A 21,242-nucleotide genomic window follows, 5' to 3' on the forward strand; every position below is an offset into this window, starting at 1 on the left:
CCAAGATGTTTTGGGCAGGACCAAGCAGAGATGATGGGCATCAAGATGGTTCCAGGAGAACCAGGAGGACGTGATGAGTGCCAAGGTGGTTCCAGCGGGACCAGGAAGTGATGATGGACACCAAGATGGGTCCAGCAGGAGCAGAAGGAGATGACGGGCACCAAGATGGGTCCAGCAGGGCCAAGCAGAGATGACAGGCACCAAGATGGGTCCAGCAGGAGCAGAAGGAGATGATGGCCACCAAGATGGGTCCAGCAGGGCCAAGCAGAGATGATGGGTGCCAAGATGGGCTGGGCAGGAGCAGGAACAGATGATGGGTGCCAAGATGGGTCCATCAGGGCCAGGCAGAGATGCTTGGTGTCAGGATGGGTCCTTCAAGGCCAGGAGCAGATGATGGGTCCTGTGGTGGGTCCAGCAGGGCCAAGGTGGGTGCTGACACAGGTCCTTTGGGGCCCGGTGGTGCCGACGCGTGGTGAGATGGCTCCGGCGCGCTGCCCAGGATGGGGACCGTGACGCGCACGGGCGGCGACCTGCCCGCCCAGCTCCTCCAGCACCCCAGGATGGGCAAGTGGCCACCACGAGCCACCGGGGGCACGGCAGCTCCCAAAGGGACCCCCGGCACCCGCCCCTGGGTGCACCCAGCTCCGCCGCGCGATGCACCCCGGCTCCGCCCGCCGTCTCCTTCCCCGCGGGCTGGGCCTCTCCTGGCACCCGGACACTTTGTCACCCTGGTCCCCGATGCGCCGCGTTCTCCGGGTGCTCGACGCCCTGCTCCGCTCAGCACCGGCCCTGGAGGTGCTCCCTGCCCCACGGCTGCCCCATGGCTGCCCCACGGCTCTGCTCTCGACCCCACCGTCCCCCGCGCCGTCACCCGCTCCCCGGGTCCCCGCTGCCACCCACGGCCACACCCGGGGCTGGGAACGCCGCCCGTCCCCGGGGAAGCGGGATGCTCCGCGCCCGCTCCGTGGGTGCTGCCGTCCCTGGGGACCCCCCAAAGCGGCCGATCCCTCCGGCCGGCGAAGAGGCGGGCAGTGAGGTGACCGAAGGTTCGGGGTGGGACACGGGGAACGCGTCCCGCCGTCGGACGGGCAGGCGGGGACGGAGACGGGCAGGGCGCGGCGCGGGACGAGCCACCCAGCCCCCTCCTTCTGCGGGGTCCGGTTTGCGCTCCTCGGCCGAGCGGGGTTGGAGGGGAGGGGGCTCGTGGCGGCGCGGGGCGGGGGAGACTCGGTGGCGGCTGCTATAGGACGCCCTCCATGAAGCTGGTGTCGAGGTGCTGGATGAGCACCCGGATGAAGGACATCTCCTTGCGGGTGTTCTCGAAGATGATCCGCGGGTCGTCCGACTGACAGCGCAGGCAGTTGGGGGCCATCACCATGGCCAGGTTATTGACGTCCATCTTGGTGACGGCCACGTTGGCCGGCTGTACGAACACCTGGGAGGGGGAGGAGGAAGGCGACGGTGACGGGGCGGTGGGAAACGGGTGGAAGGTTCCGCGTGGACCGCCCGGTTCTTGGATGAGCTGGGGGTCACCACGTTGGTAACCCCACAGCAACCTGAGGAAGCCAAAGCCACCTCAAGAAGCTGGGAGGTGACCCCGGAGGAGGTCGGGGGACACGGTGGCGGGGTCCCGGCCGTACCTGGAGGAAGCGGATGAGGTAGCACAGCACCATTTTGTTGATCCTGGGCAGAGAGTGGACGACAGCGATGGCCGCCTCGGGGTTCTCGTAGTGGGTGATGCACTGCTCGTAAAACTCGTGGGGGATCAGCGGCTCCTCCAGCTCCCGGTACCAGAGCTTCAGCAGGGAGGCTGGCGGGGGCGGAGGAGATGGGGAGATGTGAGCCCTGCCCGGTGGAGGGCCTCATTCTGCACCCCCACACCGTGCTTCCGGGGGATCCTACCGGGAACGTGGGGACCCTACCGGGAACGTGGGGATCCTACCGGGAACGTGGGGGTCCTCCAAGCCGGTGGGGATCTTCCACTGGTCCACCTGCAGCTTGAGCGCGTTGACCTCATCGATGTCACCGGGGACTCTGCAGGGGGAAGAGACGTCGGTTCCCAAGCAAGAGATGGGGAACCCCCCGCCTGACACCCCACCCCGGGCTTTGGGGGTCCCCCTGGGTGCAGGTGGGGTGCAAGGAGAGCCAAGAGGGGCCAGCAGCTGGGGATGGAGCCATTTTGGGTCCTGGTTGCTGCTCCCTAGGGAGGTGGCATCCTGCTGCAGCCCTCAACGTGACTCTGGTGAGCACCAGAGAACGGGCGTGATCTTGCCGCGGAGAAACCCCCATGGCCTTGGAGCGAGGAGAAGTTGGGGGGCTGCTCTCCGCCCCACGGGAGGAGAAAGGCACCCGTGGGGAGGTGGGGAAGGGGCCAGCTGCCCCATAACGAGGTGCCTCGTTATGGTTTCCCCCATGAGAAGGTCCCGGGGATCTCTCCGCAGCCGTTGGTGGCTTTACCTGAAGATGCCCTCGGTCTGGTCCCCGTTGAGCGCCAGGACCTCCTCGGAGAGGCGGGTCTGCACCCAGGGCAGCTGCCGGTCGGGGTACCGCTCCTTCTGCATGTTGATGATGTCCTGCAGGGAGCTGCCGAACATGGAAGGGTTGAAGACAGCGTTCTTGGCGTGACGGATCTCCTCGATGTTTGGCTTCTTCAGGCCCTGTGAGAGACAAGAGAAGCCACCGGCGCCGTTAGGAGCCGCGGCCGGCGTCCCTGCTGCCGACACAGGTCCTGCTCAACGCCGGCACCCCGAGGCCGAGCTCCAGGGTTGGTTGCGACGCGTCCAGAACCCATTGTGTGGGAGACGGGCACGGACACGGAGCCACGGATGAGCTCCAGCCAACTTGGCCACGGTCTCCAGCGGCACCGCGTGAGCCAGAAGCTCAGCACCGAAATGCAGCCGGCGGGCGGGTTCCTCCACCCACCATTTTGATTCGAAAGCGAATCTGGCCCTGGGGACTCTCCCCCCACGGTGCTTGGTTGGACCCTCACGCTCTGCCGCGGGGCCACGGCCACGCCGGAGCAGCCACGCGTAGGGATGAGGACGAGCCACGGCTCTGGGATGCTTCTGGAAAGCGGAGCACCGGCACTGTGGTTGGTTTGAAGTGGTGGTGAAGTGGTTGGCACCGGCACCGGTCCTGCGTGGTGTGGGGTGAGGGGAAACCTGCAGGTCCCTCTGCAGCCGGGCTGGTGGTTGGGTGACCGGGGGGCACTGCTGCCCTTCCTGCTGCCCAGGAGATGTGGTGGGACGCAGAAGGGATGGACGCAGCCAATGTGCGCGGTGGGACGGAGAAGAGGAGATGGACGCAGTGGCCACAGGCATGGTGGAAAGCAGAAGGGATGGACACAACAGCCATGTGCGCGGTGGGATGGAGAAGAGGAGATGGACGGAGCAGACGTGTGCGTGGTGGGATGAAGGGATGGACGCAGCCAACGTGTGCGTGGTGGCATGGAGAAGAGGAGATGGATGGAGCGGACGTGTGCGTGGTGGGATGAAGGGATGGACGCAGCCAACGTGCATGGTGGGATGGAGAAGAGGAGATGGATGCAGTGGCCACAGGCATGGTGGAAAGCAGAAGGGATGGACACAGCAGCCATGTGCACGATGGGATGGAGAAGAGAAGGAAGGAGCGGACGTGTGCGTGGTGGGATGAAGGGATGGACACAGCCAACGTGTGCGTGGTGGGATGGAGAAGAAGAGCTGGATGCAGCGGACATGAGCGTAGTGGGCTGCAGAAGAGGAGATGGACGCAGCTCCCCAACGGCTGGATCCAACCCAGCGTCTCCCATCCAGACGGAGCCGCCCCGGCCGTGCCTGGAGCCACTGGTGGGGTCGGGGTCCTCAATCGCTCCGGTCTTTGCCTTCAAACGTCAGCAGGACACGGCCATCGATGAGCCCTTGGCGAGCCCGGTGAGCGCCGCGTCCCTTCCCGCCGTTGGCCTTCATCGCCGGGAGGAGCCAAGCTGCCGCGGACGGAGGAGGGGTCCCGCCGACTCTTCTCTGTCCCCACGAAACGAGGAGGGGGGAAACTGAGGCAGCCGTGGTGGTGGTGGGGCCAGGAAGGGCACCCCAGGCTGTAAATTAATCCCGATCCGTGGTGTTTTATTAAATAATTCGGCCGCCGGCCCGCTGGCACCGATGGCCCCGCGGATGGATCCGGCTCGGCGCGCTGCCGCGGTGATGGAGAGCCAGGAGGAGCCGGGGGTCCGGCAGGGCAGCGCCCCCGAAAGCTGGGGAGATGGGGGCTGCTGGGGCATCCTCGTCAATCCTTGGCACGCTTTTGCCCCCGGGATCGTTTCCTCGATCCCCGTTGGGTCTCCTGGGGCTGGGTAGGTTTGGGAAGGACCCGGTGGACTCCAGAAGGTCCCCAGATGACGGTCAAACCATGTTGGAGATGCCCGCACCGCGCTCACCACAGATCAGGCACAAGCTACTGCGCTGTTCCCAAGGCTCTCCAGCTTCATCCCTCCTCCTCCTCCTCCAGACCCCATCCCCAAACCCCAGCAGCCCCTTCGGTGGTCCCGGCCGGGGAGGGGGGTTGCCCACCACCGCTGCCCTCGCCGTGCCCAACGGTTGGACCGTACCTTCTTGGCTCCCGTCAGCGCTGCCTTCTGCAGCTTGTTGTAGCAGTACTTGGCGTAAGTGCTTATTGCCACCCCTGGAAGAGAAAACAGAGCGATTTGGGGGTCAGCTCCGCGTGACGGGGGGCTCGGGGGGGTCTGTCCCCTGCCAGGGGGGTGAAGCTCATCCCGGCTCCAGGAGAAGCCATGTCCTTGTTACCCACCTAACACGGAGCCTTGGAGCCCCTCGGGCTCCATCCTCCGGCTCTTGGGGTTGGTTTTTTTCACCCCGCGGCCATCGCGTCCGCTGTCACCCGCCCCGACACCATCCCTCCCTCTCCTCCCGATGCCACCGCGTCCACCCTCGGCCCTCTCCGCGCCATCCGGCCTCTCCTCCTCACGCGCTTCGCCAAGGAGATGGCACCCTCAGCCCTTGGAGCATCCCCAAGCTGCCAACGGGCTCATCCCAAGGGAGCCGCTCCAACATCCCGCGGCCAAGAACCCCGGAGACCCGGCGGTACCTTCTGGACCACCCCAGAAGACGCTGGTAGCCCCCATAAATTCTTTCAAGAGCCTAAAAATGGGCAAATGGAACAAAAAAATTCCATCATCTGGGACCTTCTCTCATTTGGTAGCTTTGAAACTACGGCGCCAGCGCCGGTCCTGCCATCGGCGCGGCTTTTGTGCCACCGGAGCTGCACGTCCTGAACCCGTCGCACCGGTGAGAACGGTCCAGGAGCTAAAAATGTGCTTTTTCGATTTAATATTGGTGCAAAAGAGGGGAAAAAAGGGTTCCTGGAGAAGAGCTGGCCCCCCCAACGGGCGCTTTTTGGTTAAACCAAATTTGGGGAATGGGGACCATCCACTTTTCCCGCTGTCCTGGATGCCGTTGTCTTCAAAGGGTTTCTGCGATGGTTTTTTGGCACCGTAAATGCTCGGGGGGGGCTGATGGGCGCGTGGGGGGTCAGAAGGCACCCCGAAGGAGGTGGCTTGGGGGATCTCCAGGACGGGGTGACCTCAAATCTGGTTGCCGTTCATAGAATCATCAAATCAACGAATGGTTTGGGTTGGGAGGGACCTTTGAAGGTCACCCGGTCCAACCCCCCTGCCATGGGCAGGGCCACCTCCCACCAGATCAGGTTGTGACCGGGCTGACGTCCCATTTGTCACCCACCGCTGTCCCCAAAGTCCTTCTCCGCTCTCCATCCCTTCCTCCCCCAGCCCGTAGGGCCACCGCGGGTTGTCCCCACCCAGCTGCAGGACCTCGCCCTCGGCCTGGTTGAACCTCGTGAGGTTCACACGGGCTTCGCTTCTCCGGTTTGTCCAGGTCCGGGTCAACCCCACCGCTCAAGCTTGGCGTCATCTCCAAGCTTGCCGAGGGCGCGCGCGATCCCACCGCCTACGGCGGCGGCGACGTCCAACAGCGACCCTCACCGGCGGGTGCTGTTGAAGCCGTTTCTTGGGGTGCCTCCACACCCCCCAGCCCCACCATCGCTGGCGGAGGTTGAGGTCCCTCCTCTTTGCGCCGGGAACCTCTCGGTTCCCTCACCGGCATCCCGCTCCGGGCAGCGGGGGCCCGGCAAAGCCCCGCGGGATGCTGGGAAAAGGGGCTCATCCCACGTCCCCCCGCCCCGCCGGGGACGGCGGCGGCTCGCGCCCACCAATGCCGACAAAAGCCGTCGGCGCCGGCGCAGTGGCGCCGCTTACGGCAATTCCTACCGCCCCCTCCGGTTAATTAGTGCTAAATTTGCATATTTATATATATTTATATTCGCTATTATATATAATATCATGTATTGCTAGATGGCGTTAGCTCTAGCATTATATATTTATCTCTAACATTATATATTATATTATATAACCAGACATGATTAATATTATTTTTACAATGTTATATAATATTATATATAATAGCATCAACTTAGACAGTATTTATATTATTTTAATAATACTATAATACTCTATATAATATATTCTAATGCGATATATAATTATATATAATGTTATATATATTTATCTATAACATTACATATAATAGTCTACGTATTATATTTACTTATTATGTATTATAATTACATTATTCATATTAAAGATTACTTACTATGTTTAATTTATATTATATATTTTTATATATTATATATTCATATATATAATATATAAAGTTATATATAAATATATATTATATATTTCTATCTAACTTTATATATCATATATAAAAGCACAAAATGTGATGTAATGTATATTTATATATTATAGATGATGTCTTTTTATATATTATATACGTTATATAGAGAATGTATTGTTATATATTTTTATCTATTACCTATAATGTTATCTAGAAATATATATTATATATTTCTATATAGTATATATAATGTTACATAGCAATATATAATATATATTTCTAGATAACATTATAGGTAATAGATAAAAATACAAAATATGATATATATTTTATATTATATATGTTATATATTATATTATCTATAAATATATATTATATATGAAAATTATATATAAAATATATATAAATATATAAAAGACAATAAATATTATATATTTTATATATAATAATGTATGTCATATATAAAAATATAAAATATGATATATATTTTATGTTATATACTATATTTTATATATATAAAAATATATTTTAAATATATAATTTATAAATTATATTAATATAAATTCTATTTTATATTATTATAAATTATATCACATATATAATATAATATATAAATATAAATATATAATAATATATTATATATAATATAATATTATTATACTATATATTATATATTATATTATTATTATATTCTATATTATTATTATATAATTATATATATAATATAATTATTATATATAACATATTATTATATTATATATAATATATAATATTATATTATATTTTATATATAAAATTATATATACAAATATAATATATAAAAGATATATAAATTTATATTATATTATATTGTTCATATATTATATATTTCATATATTGTATATAATGCTATATATTAAAATATAATATATAATATATAATATATATAATATAAAAGATCTATATATACACCATATCTACTATATATAATATATATAGTCTATACTCTACACTGTATACTATAGGCGACAGCCATCTACCATGGCGGAGGTCCCCGTGCCGTTCCCGCTGAGGCACGGCGCAGCGGCCCGCGCCCCGCGCCCTCTCGCTCGCCCACGTTTCGCCATCCAGCCACCTCCTTCCTCTCTCGCCGCCCCCGCGCCCCCGCCCCCGCGCCGGCGGGGGGCCACCGAGCGGGGCTGGGGCTACCGGGGCCGGGAGAGAGGTGGCCCAAGCCAGCGGGGAGACGGCCCCTACCGTCGTGCTCTTCGATATAGGGCTTGGGTTTCTTTCTCAATTTGGATTTCTTCTTATTGGTCCTTTCCAGGATTTCGTTAATGTGCTGGGTCACTGGGAAACAAACAAAGCGATGAAGACAAGGGAATGGAGCGGGAAACCGGGCAAGGAAAATGCGGACGGAAAGGGCAAGAAGGAGGGGAAAAAGGCCAACGAAGAAGAAAAATGAATAAATGAAGGGGAAAGGGAGACACGAACGGACCGGGCAAGAAGGGTGAAAAGAGACGGCGGGCAAAAAGGAGCAAAGGGAAGCGAAAAGAAAGAAACGAACGGGAAAGGGAAACGCAAATGGGAACGGAGAAAAGGGTGGGAAAAAAGGAAATGAAAAAGAAAATAAAGAAATGCATTGAAAACGGAAATGCAAATGGGAACGGAGATAAGGATGACAAAAAAAAAAGAAAATGAGAAATAATAAATAAATAAATAAATAGAAAATGAAAATGCAAACGGAAATGAAAATAAGAATGAAACAAACGAAAATGAAAAAGAAAATAAAGCAATACATTGAAAACGGAAATACAAATGGAAATGGAAATAAGGATGAAAAAAAGAAAATGTGAAATAAAATAAAAAAGAAAATAAAGAAATGGCGAATGGAAATACAAACGGAAATGAACATAAGAATGAAAAAAACGAAAATGAAAAAGAAAATAAATAAATAGAAAATGAAAATACAAATGAAAACAAAAATAAGAATAAAAAACCAAAAATAAAAAAGAAAAAAGTAAATAAATAAATAGAAAACGAAAATACGAATGGAAATGAACATAAGAATGAAAAAAAGGAAAATAATAAAAGAAAATAAATAAATGAATTGAAAACGAAAATACAAATGAAAATGGAAATAAGAATGAAAAAACACACCTAGCAAAAATAAAAAAGTAAATAAATAAATGAACAAACAGAAAACAGAAATACGAATGGAAATGGAAATAAGAGTGAAAAAAATGAAAATAAATAAAATAAATAATTAAATGAATTGAAAACGGAAATACAAATGAAAACGAAAATAAGAATGAAAGATCAAAAATAAAAAAGAAAATAAATAAATAAATAGAAAATGAAAATACAAATTAAAATAAAAAAGATATAAAACAAAAAAAGATAAATTGAAGTAAAATAAAAATTAAATAAAATAAAAATAAATTAAAATTATTAATAAATAAAAAAGAAATGAAAATGAAAATAAATTAAAATGAAAATAAAAATAGAAATGAAAATGAAAATAAAAATGAAAATGAAAAAGAAAATATAAAGAAAATGAAAATGAAAATGAAAATGAAAATAAAAATAAAATAAAACTAAAACTAAAATTAAATGAATGAAGATAAATGAAAATAAAATACAAGTAGAAATGAAAATGAAATTAAAAAATAGACAAAAGAAAACAAAAATAAGAAATAAATAAAATGAAAATGACATAAAACTGAAAATAAAATTACAATTAAAAATGAAAACAAGGGCCACAACCCAACGGGGCGGCGCCGGCGGGGCCGGCGGCCGAGCGCGGCTGGAGCGGAGCTGAGCGCAGGCCCGCTGCCGGCGGGGGCCGTGGCGGGGGCCCTCTCCCGGCCCCGCGCTGGGTTTTGCCGCCGGCGCGCGCCGAATCCAGCGTGAGCGCGGCGATGAAATGAGCTCGACACCTCTGCTGCGGGCAGGCTGGGGCGGGACACGGGCACCCCCAGCCCTCCCGGCCCTGACGCGGCCTGCCGGCACCGGAGCCGGCCCGCGGGGCTTTCCCGCCACCCCTACGGCTTTCCCCGTGGGCGCCTCGGTTGGCTCCACCTCCTCTTGTCCCCAAGCTGGGCAGATCCACCACGGCGCCGCGTCACGCCGGTGTCCCCAGCCGTCCCTCCTTGCTCCCCGGGCACCCAAAACCAACCAGAGCGATTCGAGCTCCATCTCCCAGGGCTGCCCGCCCCAGACCGCATCCCACCGCGCGCGAGACGGCACCGGCGGGGACGGCTGAGCCCGGGACTGGCGAGGGGCTCCTACAATTCCCACCCATTTGGGGTCAAATAACCCAAATTTCTGTCTCTTCTATCTGCCATCACCAAAAACCACCTCGGGAGCTGGGAATCAAGATGGCCTCCCTCCTAGCACGGGGGGTTTTCTTTGATCCAAAGCTCCTCGAGAAGCCAGAAGGAGCATCTGGAGATGGTGATGGTGAAATCACAGAACCATAGGATGGTTTGGGTTGGAAGGGACCTCCAAAGGTGTCCTCGCGGGCCGGGAGAAGTCCCGGGAACTCTCACTTACGGCCGACCCCAGTGGAGGTGCCGCTGAGCCTGCAGCAAAGGTGTCAAAGCTCATTTCGTCTTGGGTCTCACGCTGGATTTCCAGGCGCCAGGGGGGAAAGGCCGGCGGTAAAAGGCACCGCCGCGCTCGCCGCACCTCCGGGAGGGCCCTTGGATGAGTTCCTCGCCCGCCTTTCACCAAGGAGACTCATGAATGCGAAGGGGAAAGGTACAAAATAAGAAGAACTCGATGGGTTGCAACGTCAGCAGGGGCAAAAGCCACCGGGCGGCGGTTTCTCGCTTACCTTTAGTGTCATTCACCGGATCCATGTGCCTGTAAATATATCCCTCTAGGTAGGAATGAAATTTGGGGGTGGGTGGGAAAAAGGCCAAACAAATGGCCATGAGCTCCCAGCCCCGGGCCAGGCTCTCGTAACGGAAGTTCTCGGTGGTCTGCCGGCACAGCTGGATGTAGAGCTCGTCTCTCAGACCCTGCATGCTCCAACCTTTGGTGGCGATCTCCAAGGCCACGTTGAGTTGGTCCGTCTTGGCCCGCCGGTCCCCCATGTACATCTGAATCAGTTTAAATATCTCGCACGCCTCTTTCTTGACGTTGCGGTCGTTGGTCATGATCATGGGTTTCTTGATGGACTCGCTGCTCCAGGCCAGCATGTTGGCGATGGAGACCTTCCTGCGGAAGAGCCCTTGGGTGTGCTTGTTGAAGTGCTTGGAGGCCCAGTTCTCAATGTCCGTCTCCGAGGAGGGCTTCCGCAGGTTGAAGGTGGGGAAGACACAGCTGGCGCTAGGCATCATGTTCCTGGTCTGTCTGCTGCTCTCGAACTGGGCGCAGGCACCGAGATCCTCCGACTAGGAGACAACAGCCGGACAAGTCAATGTTACTAACGGCATGGCTGCACCGCCAAACCAACCAACAGACCGACCAACCAACAAACCAATCAACCAACAAACCAATCAACCAACCAACTGATCAACCAAGCAAGCAAGCAAGCAACAAACCAACAAACCCACCAACCAACCAACCAATCAAGCAACCAGCCAACCAACCAACCGATCAACCGATCAACTGATCAGCCAACCAAGCAACCAACCAACCAAGCAACCAACCAACCAATCAAGCAACCAACCACCCAACCAACTAACCAACTAACCAACCAACAATTCAATCAACCAACCAACCAACCAACAATACAATCAATCAACCAACCAATCAATAAACCAACCAACCAACCAACCAACCAACCATCTCGCCCCACACTTGCACCAAAAGCTACGTCCTCTCCAAGGAGCTGCTCCTCAGTCCCATCATGGGCAAGTGGAGCCGGCCCGGTGCCAGCGGCCACGGCGGGTGGTGGCACTGGTTGCCAGCAGGAGGGAGGGGACCAGTGGGGATAAGCGAAGCCACCCAAAAGCCGACGCGCTGGAGTCCCTTCAGGCCTGGCACCCTGGTCACTCAGGCTTTGCACTCATGGACGGAAGATGCTGGTGGCTGTTAGTAACGTGGGGCAAGTGGCTTCGGGCTCCACCAGTCCCTCAGGCACCACCGGGGAGGGGACGCACTCACCTGTAAGCAGCCCCCCCCAAATGATCCCCTCTCCCCAAAGTCACGTTCAAGCATGGTTCTCCGGCGGCCACGCACCCAGGAGGAGGCTGGTGGCTCCTCCAAGCCATGAGCAACATGGTTTCTTGTGAGGGATTGAAGCTGCCCAGGATTGAACCTCACCTGCAGAGCACCCAGCTGGGAGGGACCCCTGCAGACCAGTATCCTTCTACTACTGGAACCAGCTTATGGATGTGTCCCAGGAGGTGAAGGGACACCCAAACAGCTGTGACCAGCATGGAGAAAGGCAAAGAAGGACACTTGGGATGGACTACTCCCTGGTCCTGCAACCGGCCAACGTGGCTTCGTCTGTCAGCTCCCTCTTCTGCAAGTGCAACGGCTGGGCCAGCGTCACCGGGGCTCGGTGGCCATGGAGACGTGACCCGTGGGCAGGCAGGAGGCGAGCCCTTCCCTTGGCAGGGAAGGACATGCCACACCATCCAGAGGCAACGTTGCTGTCCCCACCATGCGTGGGTGAACTGCGGTGGTGGCCCCGAGCAGGGGGTGTGCAAGGTGACCACAGCGGTGCCACGGCCTTGAGGCTGGGCTTTAGATGAGGACCAGAAGAAGAAAAAGCAGGAAGGTGGAACCAAGGTGGAAAGAGCCAGGGCCACGTGGAGGTGGCAAGTCCAGGAGCGGACAAGGAAGCCACCCAAAGAGCCTCCAGAGCTGCTGGTAGACAACTGAGCCTCTTCTTCTTCAAACAAGTCAAGTTTCTTGTCTTCTCACTCAACAGCTCGTCCCTTGCCAGTGCTGAGGTCTCCTCTTTCCATTGGCGTCGCTCAGCTCCCATCGTCGGTGACAACAGCAGGGACCTGGCCATGGGGACACAGGAGCTTCACCCCCCGAGGGACCTATGGAGGCCACATCACCTGAAGGGTCCTTCTGCGTTCTCCAACCTGCTGCTCGGCTGAAGGCACGTGGGGCTTTCTGGGGGGAAGGAGATGCAGAATTTGCTCTAAGGCTTCTTCTTCTGCAGCCATCGCTGCTGTGGCTCTTCCAAAAACCGGGCCACGAGCTGGGCCACCACCACGCTGTTCGTCCAGGGCACCCGAGGAGAAGCAAAGGACCACGTCTGCTGGGGACATCAGCCTTCTCCAACCAAGGCCGAAGCGCGGTCAAGCTGGGGAGTGACGCAGGCAGCAAAACGTGATGGGTCCTCTGCCACTAGTGCCGATATATAATTAGCTTCAGCCCTAATTAGCAGAGTCCTAAATGAACTTGGGGGAAGCCTGGGGCTACGGCAAGGGGACACGCAACCGGGCGTCGATGGCAAGCTGGCTGTCACCTCCTGGCCAGGGGTGACCCTCCTTTCGGCTCGGGGATTAGGGGAACGCTCAAACTCAAGCGTGCCGCGGGGGAAGGAAGCCCTGGTGCCATGTGGATGGGGCTCGGATGCATCCCGGTGTGGGGACACACCGTCGGTGACACTGGGTATGTCCCCATCGCTTGTCCCACCCCATCACATCTCCTGTGCGCTTCTCTCCTCTGCAAGGTCTCCGCATCTCCCCGTGTGTCATCTCCGGCGTCATTTTGCTCTGGTTTTCTTCTCCGTTTCTGCCACGTCTTGCAGTGACGGACAGCGCGGTAACCCTCCACACAAAGCTCCCTGCCAGGGCCGGCCGCAGGTCTGAGCCCACCACGAGGCTTCCGCTTCGACCAGTGCTGAAGGTTGCCCATTGATGGGGGCGTCGGAAACCAAACGAAAACCACGTGACAATCTTGGACGTGATCATCGAATGGTCTGGGCTGGAAGGAACCTTTGAAGGCCATCTACTCCAACCCCCTGGCCATGGGCAGGGACATCTTCAACCAGATCAGGGTGCTCACAGCCCCGTCCAACCTGGCCTTGAACGTTTCCAATGATGGGGCATCTCCCACCGCTCTGGGCAACCTGGGCCGGTGTCTCGCCACCTCGGCTGGAAATCTGCTCTTCCTGGAACACGTCCTTGAGCTTGAGGACAACATCAGACAGGATCAACCAGAGAGAGACACCCGGGCAGTGGAGAAGAATCCCACCACATCCTGAGCAGAAGGTACAGGATCACTAATGGTGGCAGCTGTTCCTCCTGGCCAATGTGAGCGTCCAAAGAGGACTTGGAGCTCTCCAGTTTTGGGTTGGAACCTCCTCGTGCAGCACCGAGTGCTTGGGGACACTTGTGCATGGGGAAGTTTCTTCTGCTGCCTTTGGATGCGCCGTCCCACCCATTTCCTTACACATTCCTATGGGCAAAAAAGCATTTTCCAGATTATTTCCTCTTCCCCAGGCCTGTGTCTGGGATCTCTCTCCTCCTTGCTGATACCAAGCTCCATCTTCCAGGCAGTTTTCCAGGTTGGATGGATCTCATCAGGGTAACCATCCCTGCACACGGTGTCATCACCCATTTTTCAAAAGCCATTCGAGCCTTTCCTAGCGTCCTTACGTCAACCCTCGATGCCTCCCAAAGCAAATCAAGTGGTCTTCCTCCAGAAACTCTTGTCTTCACCTCCCCGCCTCCACAGCCCAGCTCTGGGCTCCTCTGGCTGCGGGGACGCAGGCAGCGTCACTGTCCCTGCCCGGAGCGGGGCACTACGGCTCAGAGAGGCAGATTTTGGATGGCGGATGCTGGAGGGGAAAGGATGCGAGAGCTGAAAGCCAGAAGCCAGGAGCTGCCGGTGGGAAACATCTGATGGGCTGGAAGATGGGCACAGGGGATGCACCAGCTCCAGCAGGTCCAGGTCAGAGCCCACGGGGGGCTATCAGCAGCAGGAGGGCTACACTGTCACAAGAACGGCCTATGGCAGCCCCAGGAGTTCCTCTGGGATGGGAGCTTGGGGCAGGAGGGGTCTCCGGGACTGGGGCAGCTCAGTCCCAGGGAGGGAACAGGCAGCTCAGAGCCCTGGGAAGCAGATCCTGGTAAGATGGTGTGCTTGTGGCTGTTTCATCCCAAGGTTTTGAAGGACCAACTTCTTTGAAGGACCAGCTTGCCAAGGACCAACTTCTTTGAGGGACCAGCTTGCTCAGGACCAACTTTGAGGGACTAGGTTTACTAGGGACCAACTTTGAGGGACCAGGCTTACTAGGGACCAACTTTGAGGGACCAACTTGCCAAGGACCAACTTCTTTGAGGGACCAGGTTACTAAGGACCAACTTCTTTGAGGGACCAGCTTGCCAAGGACCAACTTCTTTGAAGGGACTAGCTTGCTCAGGACCAACTTTGAGGGACCAGGTTTACTAGGGACCAACTTTGAGGGACCAGGTTACTGACCAACTTCTTTGAGGGACCAGCTTGCTAAGGACCAGCTTCTATGAGAAAGCAAATCTGGCAGCCAGGTCGGCAGCGCTGTCGATCCCGACGTGCCAGGGAGGAGACCGCAGCAGGACCTGCGTAGGCTGCTGCCTGCGATCAGACGGGACAGCCTGCACCGGAGGAACGAAGCTCCTCAACTTAAACTTTCAGTCCTCACTGGGAAAAAACTCCTGGAAATTGCCTCTGCGATGGGTTCAGCCACCACCTGGATGGCTGGAGCTGGGGTGGTGGGTCAAGACCGCAGCTCAAACGTGGTGCTGCCCGTGCCTGCTCACCATGAAAGCCAAGGGCCAGCGGCGCTGCTCCAGCCCCTCGAACCGCTACGGCTGGGAGCAATCTGGCGAGCAAAGCCTCATTTCTGGCAGAGGACCCCTCTGAAGATGGAAGCAGCTGGAGAGAGCAGAACGGGGGTGATTTTCTCGGTGCCGTTCACGCACCTTGGCCATCTCCCCTCGCTCTGCCGAAGGGCCATCCCTGCTCCCGCATCTCCTCCAGCTGGACGGGGACCAGAGGTGACATTTTGGCTGTCCCCAGAATCCAGCGCTCTGGGAGGATGCTACGAAGTCCGGGCTGAGCCACCGCGGGATTGCTAAGGGAAATCTCCTGCACCGCCACCGTCCAACGGTGCCGTGCCGTGAAATGCAAGGAGATGAGTTATGGCAAAGCACGCGAGCCCCGTGCGTGTGCCGGGAGCACTGAGCACAGCCAGGGACGGGTGCTCGGGGCCTCCCTGGGAGCCAGGTGGGTGCTCAGGGTCCAGGAGCTGGCTCCCACCGAGCAGCAGCCAGCCTGAGGGAGGAGAAACAGCCCCTGAAGCCATGGCACAGGGCTGAGCCTGCCACGGTGCCCGAGGTGCCCGTGGCGGCGCTCGGCGGCTACGAAGGTGCGGGATCGCCTGGGGACCATCCCGCTGGATCTGCAGCGGAGGCAGGGATCTAAACCAGCTTTACGAGAAGAAGGAGCTTTAACCGGGAGGGCGGCGGGGAGGCCGCGCTGCCACGTGGTGGCACCCGAGGAGGTGCCGCACGTTGGGCAGTGGCTTGGCGGTGCGGGGCACGTGCCAAAGCCCCCCAGTGCCGGGGACATCCCCGAGGACGTTACCTGAGATGGATGCAAGTAGGGCTCGGGGGAGGCCAGGTTGGTCTGCACGGAGACGCTCTTCTCCAGCAGGATCTGGGGGAAGCCCAGCTTCTCGAAGGTGTTCCTCTTCCAGTGCTTGTTCTCCTGCTGCGCCAACGCCTCGTCCTCGCTGAAGGCTCGCACCACCGGACCCGGCATGGGTAAAGGGAGGGCACCGTCGCTCTCGTAGCCCGAACCGTCCTTTTGGGAGTCCCAGCTGCTCCGTTGTTTCATGTGGTAGTGGGCTTGCTGGGCTTCCCAAGCCAGGCGCGCCTGTGCCAGGAAGGGCTCGGGGAAGCCCCGCGCCGCCTCCGCCTCCGCCGCCTTGCTCTCCGTACGGTTCATCGGCGACCTGTTGGGTCCCGGGGTGGCTCGTTCCTCACCCAGCATCTGCTCGCCCAACACCTCCCGGTCCCCCGAGCCGTCCGTGGAGGAGGCGTTGGGGTCGTGGGATAGAGAAGGCTTTCGGCTTTTCCTCTTTCTGGTGGAGGGCGAGTAGCCGGTGGAGGACAAGGTGTCCTGCTGGCTGGACCACGACATGGAGTCCTCGCCCTGGGCCACCTGGCCACCCGTTGGGCCAGGGCAGAAGTCAGGTCCCTCCATGCTGCTGTAGTCACCCGATTTGATCTCCAAGCGTTGGTCCCGGACCAGGCAGGGGCTGTGCTGCAGCGAGTAGGAGCCGCCGATGGGGTTGGGGGAATATTTGTGCCTCAACCCCGTCTTCATCTTGGGGCTGGAGCCCGACTGCTCGACGTAGACCAGCTGCCTGACGTACTCCTTGCCGGCGGGGCTGTACTCCAGGCTCATGAACCGGTCGGGACACTTCTGTTTGGTGAGCACCAACTGCTGGTAGGGCGAGTTGGAGCCTTGCTTGGGCGATTGCAGGAAGGGGTGAGGTTTACGGATGGGCGATTTCTGCGGCGAACCGGCTTTGTAGCTCCCGCTGGCTTCGTACTGCATATCCACGGGGGGTTCGTCATAGATGGGAGCCTGGTACTCCATGGGGGGTTCCTCGTAGAGGGGGGGCTCGTAGGCGTAGCGGGGCGAGGAGGGTTGCGACTCGCTGGAGTGCTTGCGGTGCTGGGCTTGGAGCGGGGAGCAGAAGGATTCCCCCCGGCCGAGCAGCGGCGAGCAGCTGCCCACGTGCTCAGCCCTCTTTAAGAAGGGCGACTGCTTCCTCTCCGGGAAGAAAACAGAGTTGTCGGCGTCGGGGGCGAAGGTTTGTAGGTTGGGCGACTGTTGGCCCCCCGAGGGTCGCCGCGAACGGGTGCCTGGTTGGTTTTCGGGCGCGTAGCCGTTGCCTTGGTGCATGAGGAAGCTGGGTTCGCGGTCGGTCACCTTGATCAGCATCCGCTCCTTGGTGCCGGCGTTCCATCGCAGGGACGACGTCCTGCGGGGAGAAACACAGCGTCGCCATCAGCGAGCGAAGCCCCCCCCCATGCCCACAGACGGACAAACGCCTCCGTACCCCTGCCCTGGGACCCCCCAGACCCTCGGCCGCCGCAGAGCCCAAAGGATGGACGTGCCCAAGCACCCCAAGCCTCTCCCATCAGGTGAAGAGCATGTCGGTGATGGAGAGACCACGACATCCCCGGCTCCCACAGACCTCAGCAACCCCCAGGGTGCACGAAGGATGCACAGGCTGGAAAGCCAAGCTCCGAAAAGCGACGACACCCCTCGGAGCGCATCTCTAGGTGACGGCCCCGAATCAGCCCTCCCTGCTTGTGCCTTGAACTCTTGGAGCCCAACGGCGACGGAGGAGCAAGCACGGCCATCCGCCGGGGACAAGCGTTGGGGCAGACGTACATTTGGGACAGTTTCATGGGTGTTTGGGTGCGCAGTCCTTGCAGGGAGCGGGCACTGACCCCACCACGGTCCCCGACTGGGATCGGCCCCTTGCTGGGATCTCCCATCCCAGGGCGAGAAGGAGAAGCTGCCTACGCACGGCCCCATCTCTCCCACCTCTTCTTGCTTTCCGTTCCTCGCAGCACCCAGGATTAACCCATCCCACCCTCTCCATCCAGCCCCCTGCCCGGGATTAACACGAGGAAAAAAATAATAATCCCAAGCATCGTTTCAAAAGAACCTGAAGGCAAAAACCTTCAGACTTTGCCCCCTCTGCTGCAGAGGGAGCCCACGGTGGGAGGACGGGGCAGGGCAGGGGACTGAACCTCTGCCCGCGGTTTGGCTCCCGCGGGGATGCTAAATAGCTCAGGGCGGGCTTGAAAACACAACCCCGACCCGTGCAGAGATGTCCCAGCCCCACGAATCCCCGTTGCCTTGTACCCCGAGGCTGTGGGGCAGCTACTTCTGGCAGCACCGAAGTGGAGGGGAGGGACAGCTCAGCCAACGGCCTAAACCCGCACGGACACACGGACACCTCGGTCTTCAAAGGGATGGAGCACAAGCGTCGCGGGAGGTGAGAGCAGCAGCTGCCCTCCGAACCCTTCATCGCCCCAAAATCCCTAGGGCCAGCCCCGGATGGGATGAGCATCTCAGCACGATGCCCACGGAGAGGCAAGCGGGAGCCGGAGCGGTGGTGGCCAAGGCCCACGGCTTCCTTTTCTCGACGCTCAAGCTCACTGCATCCCTCAGCCGCTTCGCATCCCGCGCGACGACACCCTTCCGCTGAACGGCTTTCAACGCGGAGCATCCTACGGCATCTCGCTGTTGCGGGACTTGCAGAGACTGTGCCTGCACACCCCAAACCCGCGCGGCATCGGGCGGGGAAACTGCCCGCTGGAGCCTGTTTTCGTACATACAACGTGCAGGTGCGAGCAAGCGCCAACGGGGACCTTCTTAATTCCGAGATGTGAATAATCGTCCCCAAATCGCCACCCGACAGGCAGCTTCTGCGGCAGTCCTGGTGCGAGCACGGGTGCAAGCTCGGCCAGGGGCTCCCCCGAGCAGGGCTCGGTGGAGACCAACTCATCCACAAATGAAAAAATCCTGGAGCTTCCAACCAGAGCCAGGAGGAGACCTCCTTCACCTCTCCCTGACGTCCATCTTCTCGTTAAGGCATTTTGACAGCCCTGGTGGGTAACACCTCCTCCGAATGACGGCGCATCCCGCAAAGCTGGGTTTCCCATCACCGATGCTCCAGCAGCACGTCTGCAAGTTCTCCGTTTTAACCCTCATTGCAATTTGCAATGAATCAAAGAGGTTTTTTTTTCCCCCCTCTTTATTAATAATTCACGGGCAGAAATAATTAGAGTTGAGGATGATCTCGGCCCTGCAGGATTAACTCCTTGGGACTGGGTTGCAGGGAGCTGGGCAACCAGGACAAGGCTGACTGGGCTCCATCTGGGCTGCTCAAACCTTCCCCTCGCGGCTGCTCAGTGTCCTGGGATGAGCAAGAAAGCCCAAGAAGCTGGGAGCAACAAAACGCTTCTCAAACGAATCCTCCTCTCCTGGAGCAGCTCCGAGCTGGCAGATCATCCACCATGGAGAAACTGCCCCTCTACAGGAGGGTGGACATCAAGGCTTGCACCAACTCGCGACCTCAAGTTACCACCTCCTCGCAAAACAAAGTGTGAAATACTCGGAGGAGGAAAACTTAAGCCAAGCTTAGGCTTCAGCCTTAGACGTGTCTACACTGCTCCAGCCTCAAAAGCAACTACCGCTTCGTTTGGGACGTTGCCCACCACCTTGGTGGACAGAGATGCCTCCATCCCCGTCACTCCCCAGACTGCAGGCACACCAGGGATGTGGCTTGCTCCTTGTTCTCCCCCAAATGTTGGGTGACCGTTGGGGACCAACCCTTCTCCTGTGCTCCATGGAGCCCGTTGGTGGGAAATGTGCCCGTCGAGAAGGGCAGGAGCTGGACGCCACCGGCTGCAGCCTTGTCACCTGGCTCAGGTTCATTCTCCAGGGCTGTCCCAATCCACGGCATCTCCAATGAGGGACACGGTGACCTCGCACCATGAAGAGCTGGCCCAAGAGTTGGCTTGTGCTTCTGCTCCCGTTCACATGAAGCAGTCGACAGTATGAGACTCTGAGTTACTGCCAGCGCCGTACTGGATCTCTTGAACCTGGTGACCCACAGCTTTCACAGGTCACTGGAGCCTCTTCTCATGACGAAGTCCCAGAGATGAGGGAGGTCGATGCCCAGCAGAAGAGGGCCTTCACACTCCTTTTTGGCAGCACGCACCGTCTCCAGACGCCCCAGCGCCAGCACAGCTCTCAGAGGTCACGCTGAACAACCCACCAGCCTCGGCTCCACTGCTGGTGCCAAAACACCCCATTCGACGTCTTGCCCAACGCACACGTCTCACCACCCACCACTCTCAGTGCATCTCGTGGATCCTGAGAGCTGGAGGCAGCTCTCCTTATGTTACCACATTCAATAAGAATTAAACCTTCTCCCCTGCTTTCGTGGAAGCACGTCTACAGCGAGATCTTCTGCACCGTGTCCTGAAGGTTGAAGATGGCTCCTTGTTTCTTCAAGAGGGCAGCAAAGCCACCAGCTCCGGCCAGCTCACGCTGCCTTCCCCGCTTCTACCTGCTTAAGACCACATTTTGGTTTTTCCTCTTTGCTACCCCAGTTCTCTCCAGTCTTTTCCACCTTGTCCAAAAGATTTCACGGCCACTGGTTGGGGGACTCTGCAAGAAGAGGCTCTTCGCCCCTGCACGACCCGGCGCGGCGGGCTGGCACATGGATCATCCCAAGTAATGGAGGTTTTCCATCTGCTCAATCCACGTTTCAGGTCCTTGGGAGATGCCATCCAGCCAGGGGACGCTCAGGAGGAAGAGCAGGGGTGGTTTTTATGGAGGTGCCGAAAGCATCGCCCGTCTCGCAGGAGGGATCTGAGCTGGAGTTTGCTGCCATCTCCAAAGCACAGGGAAGCACACGGTGTTATCGATTCCTCGCCGAGTCCCACGCCGGCACAGAAGATACCGGAGGCACCGTCTGCGACATGTCTGGGAGCACCGGCTGCTCTCCCAGTTCATCCCTCTCTCATTCTCAGTTATTTTTTCCCAGCCACTTGTCCTCTCTGTCCTTCAGAAAAAGGTGGAGTG

At 56.0% G+C, this 21,242-nt stretch overlaps 1 protein-coding gene across 1 annotated transcript in view; it reads right to left on the reverse strand.

Annotated features, from left to right (window-relative positions):
- Positions 1 to 1,240: 1,240 nt before the first annotated feature.
- ARHGAP39 (Rho GTPase activating protein 39) overlaps positions 1,241 to 21,242 on the reverse strand; it is a gene marked incomplete at both ends in the record, with an annotated part of 62,098 nt that continues 42,096 nt past the window's right edge. Inside the window, 8 exons of the mRNA XM_082315612.1 lie at positions 1,241 to 1,435; positions 1,641 to 1,810; positions 1,943 to 2,034; positions 2,458 to 2,657; positions 4,583 to 4,656; positions 7,920 to 8,012; positions 10,501 to 11,062; positions 16,206 to 17,613. Coding sequence (XP_082171738.1) covers positions 1,241 to 1,435; positions 1,641 to 1,810; positions 1,943 to 2,034; positions 2,458 to 2,657; positions 4,583 to 4,656; positions 7,920 to 8,012; positions 10,501 to 11,062; positions 16,206 to 17,613 — 2,794 coding nt within the window. The remainder of the gene's footprint in view (positions 1,436 to 1,640; positions 1,811 to 1,942; positions 2,035 to 2,457; positions 2,658 to 4,582; positions 4,657 to 7,919; positions 8,013 to 10,500; positions 11,063 to 16,205; positions 17,614 to 21,242) is intronic.

This window comes from Platalea leucorodia (genome assembly GCF_965183815.1).
Source record: "Platalea leucorodia genome assembly, chromosome: 1".
Lineage (NCBI taxonomy): Eukaryota > Metazoa > Chordata > Aves > Pelecaniformes > Threskiornithidae > Platalea > Platalea leucorodia.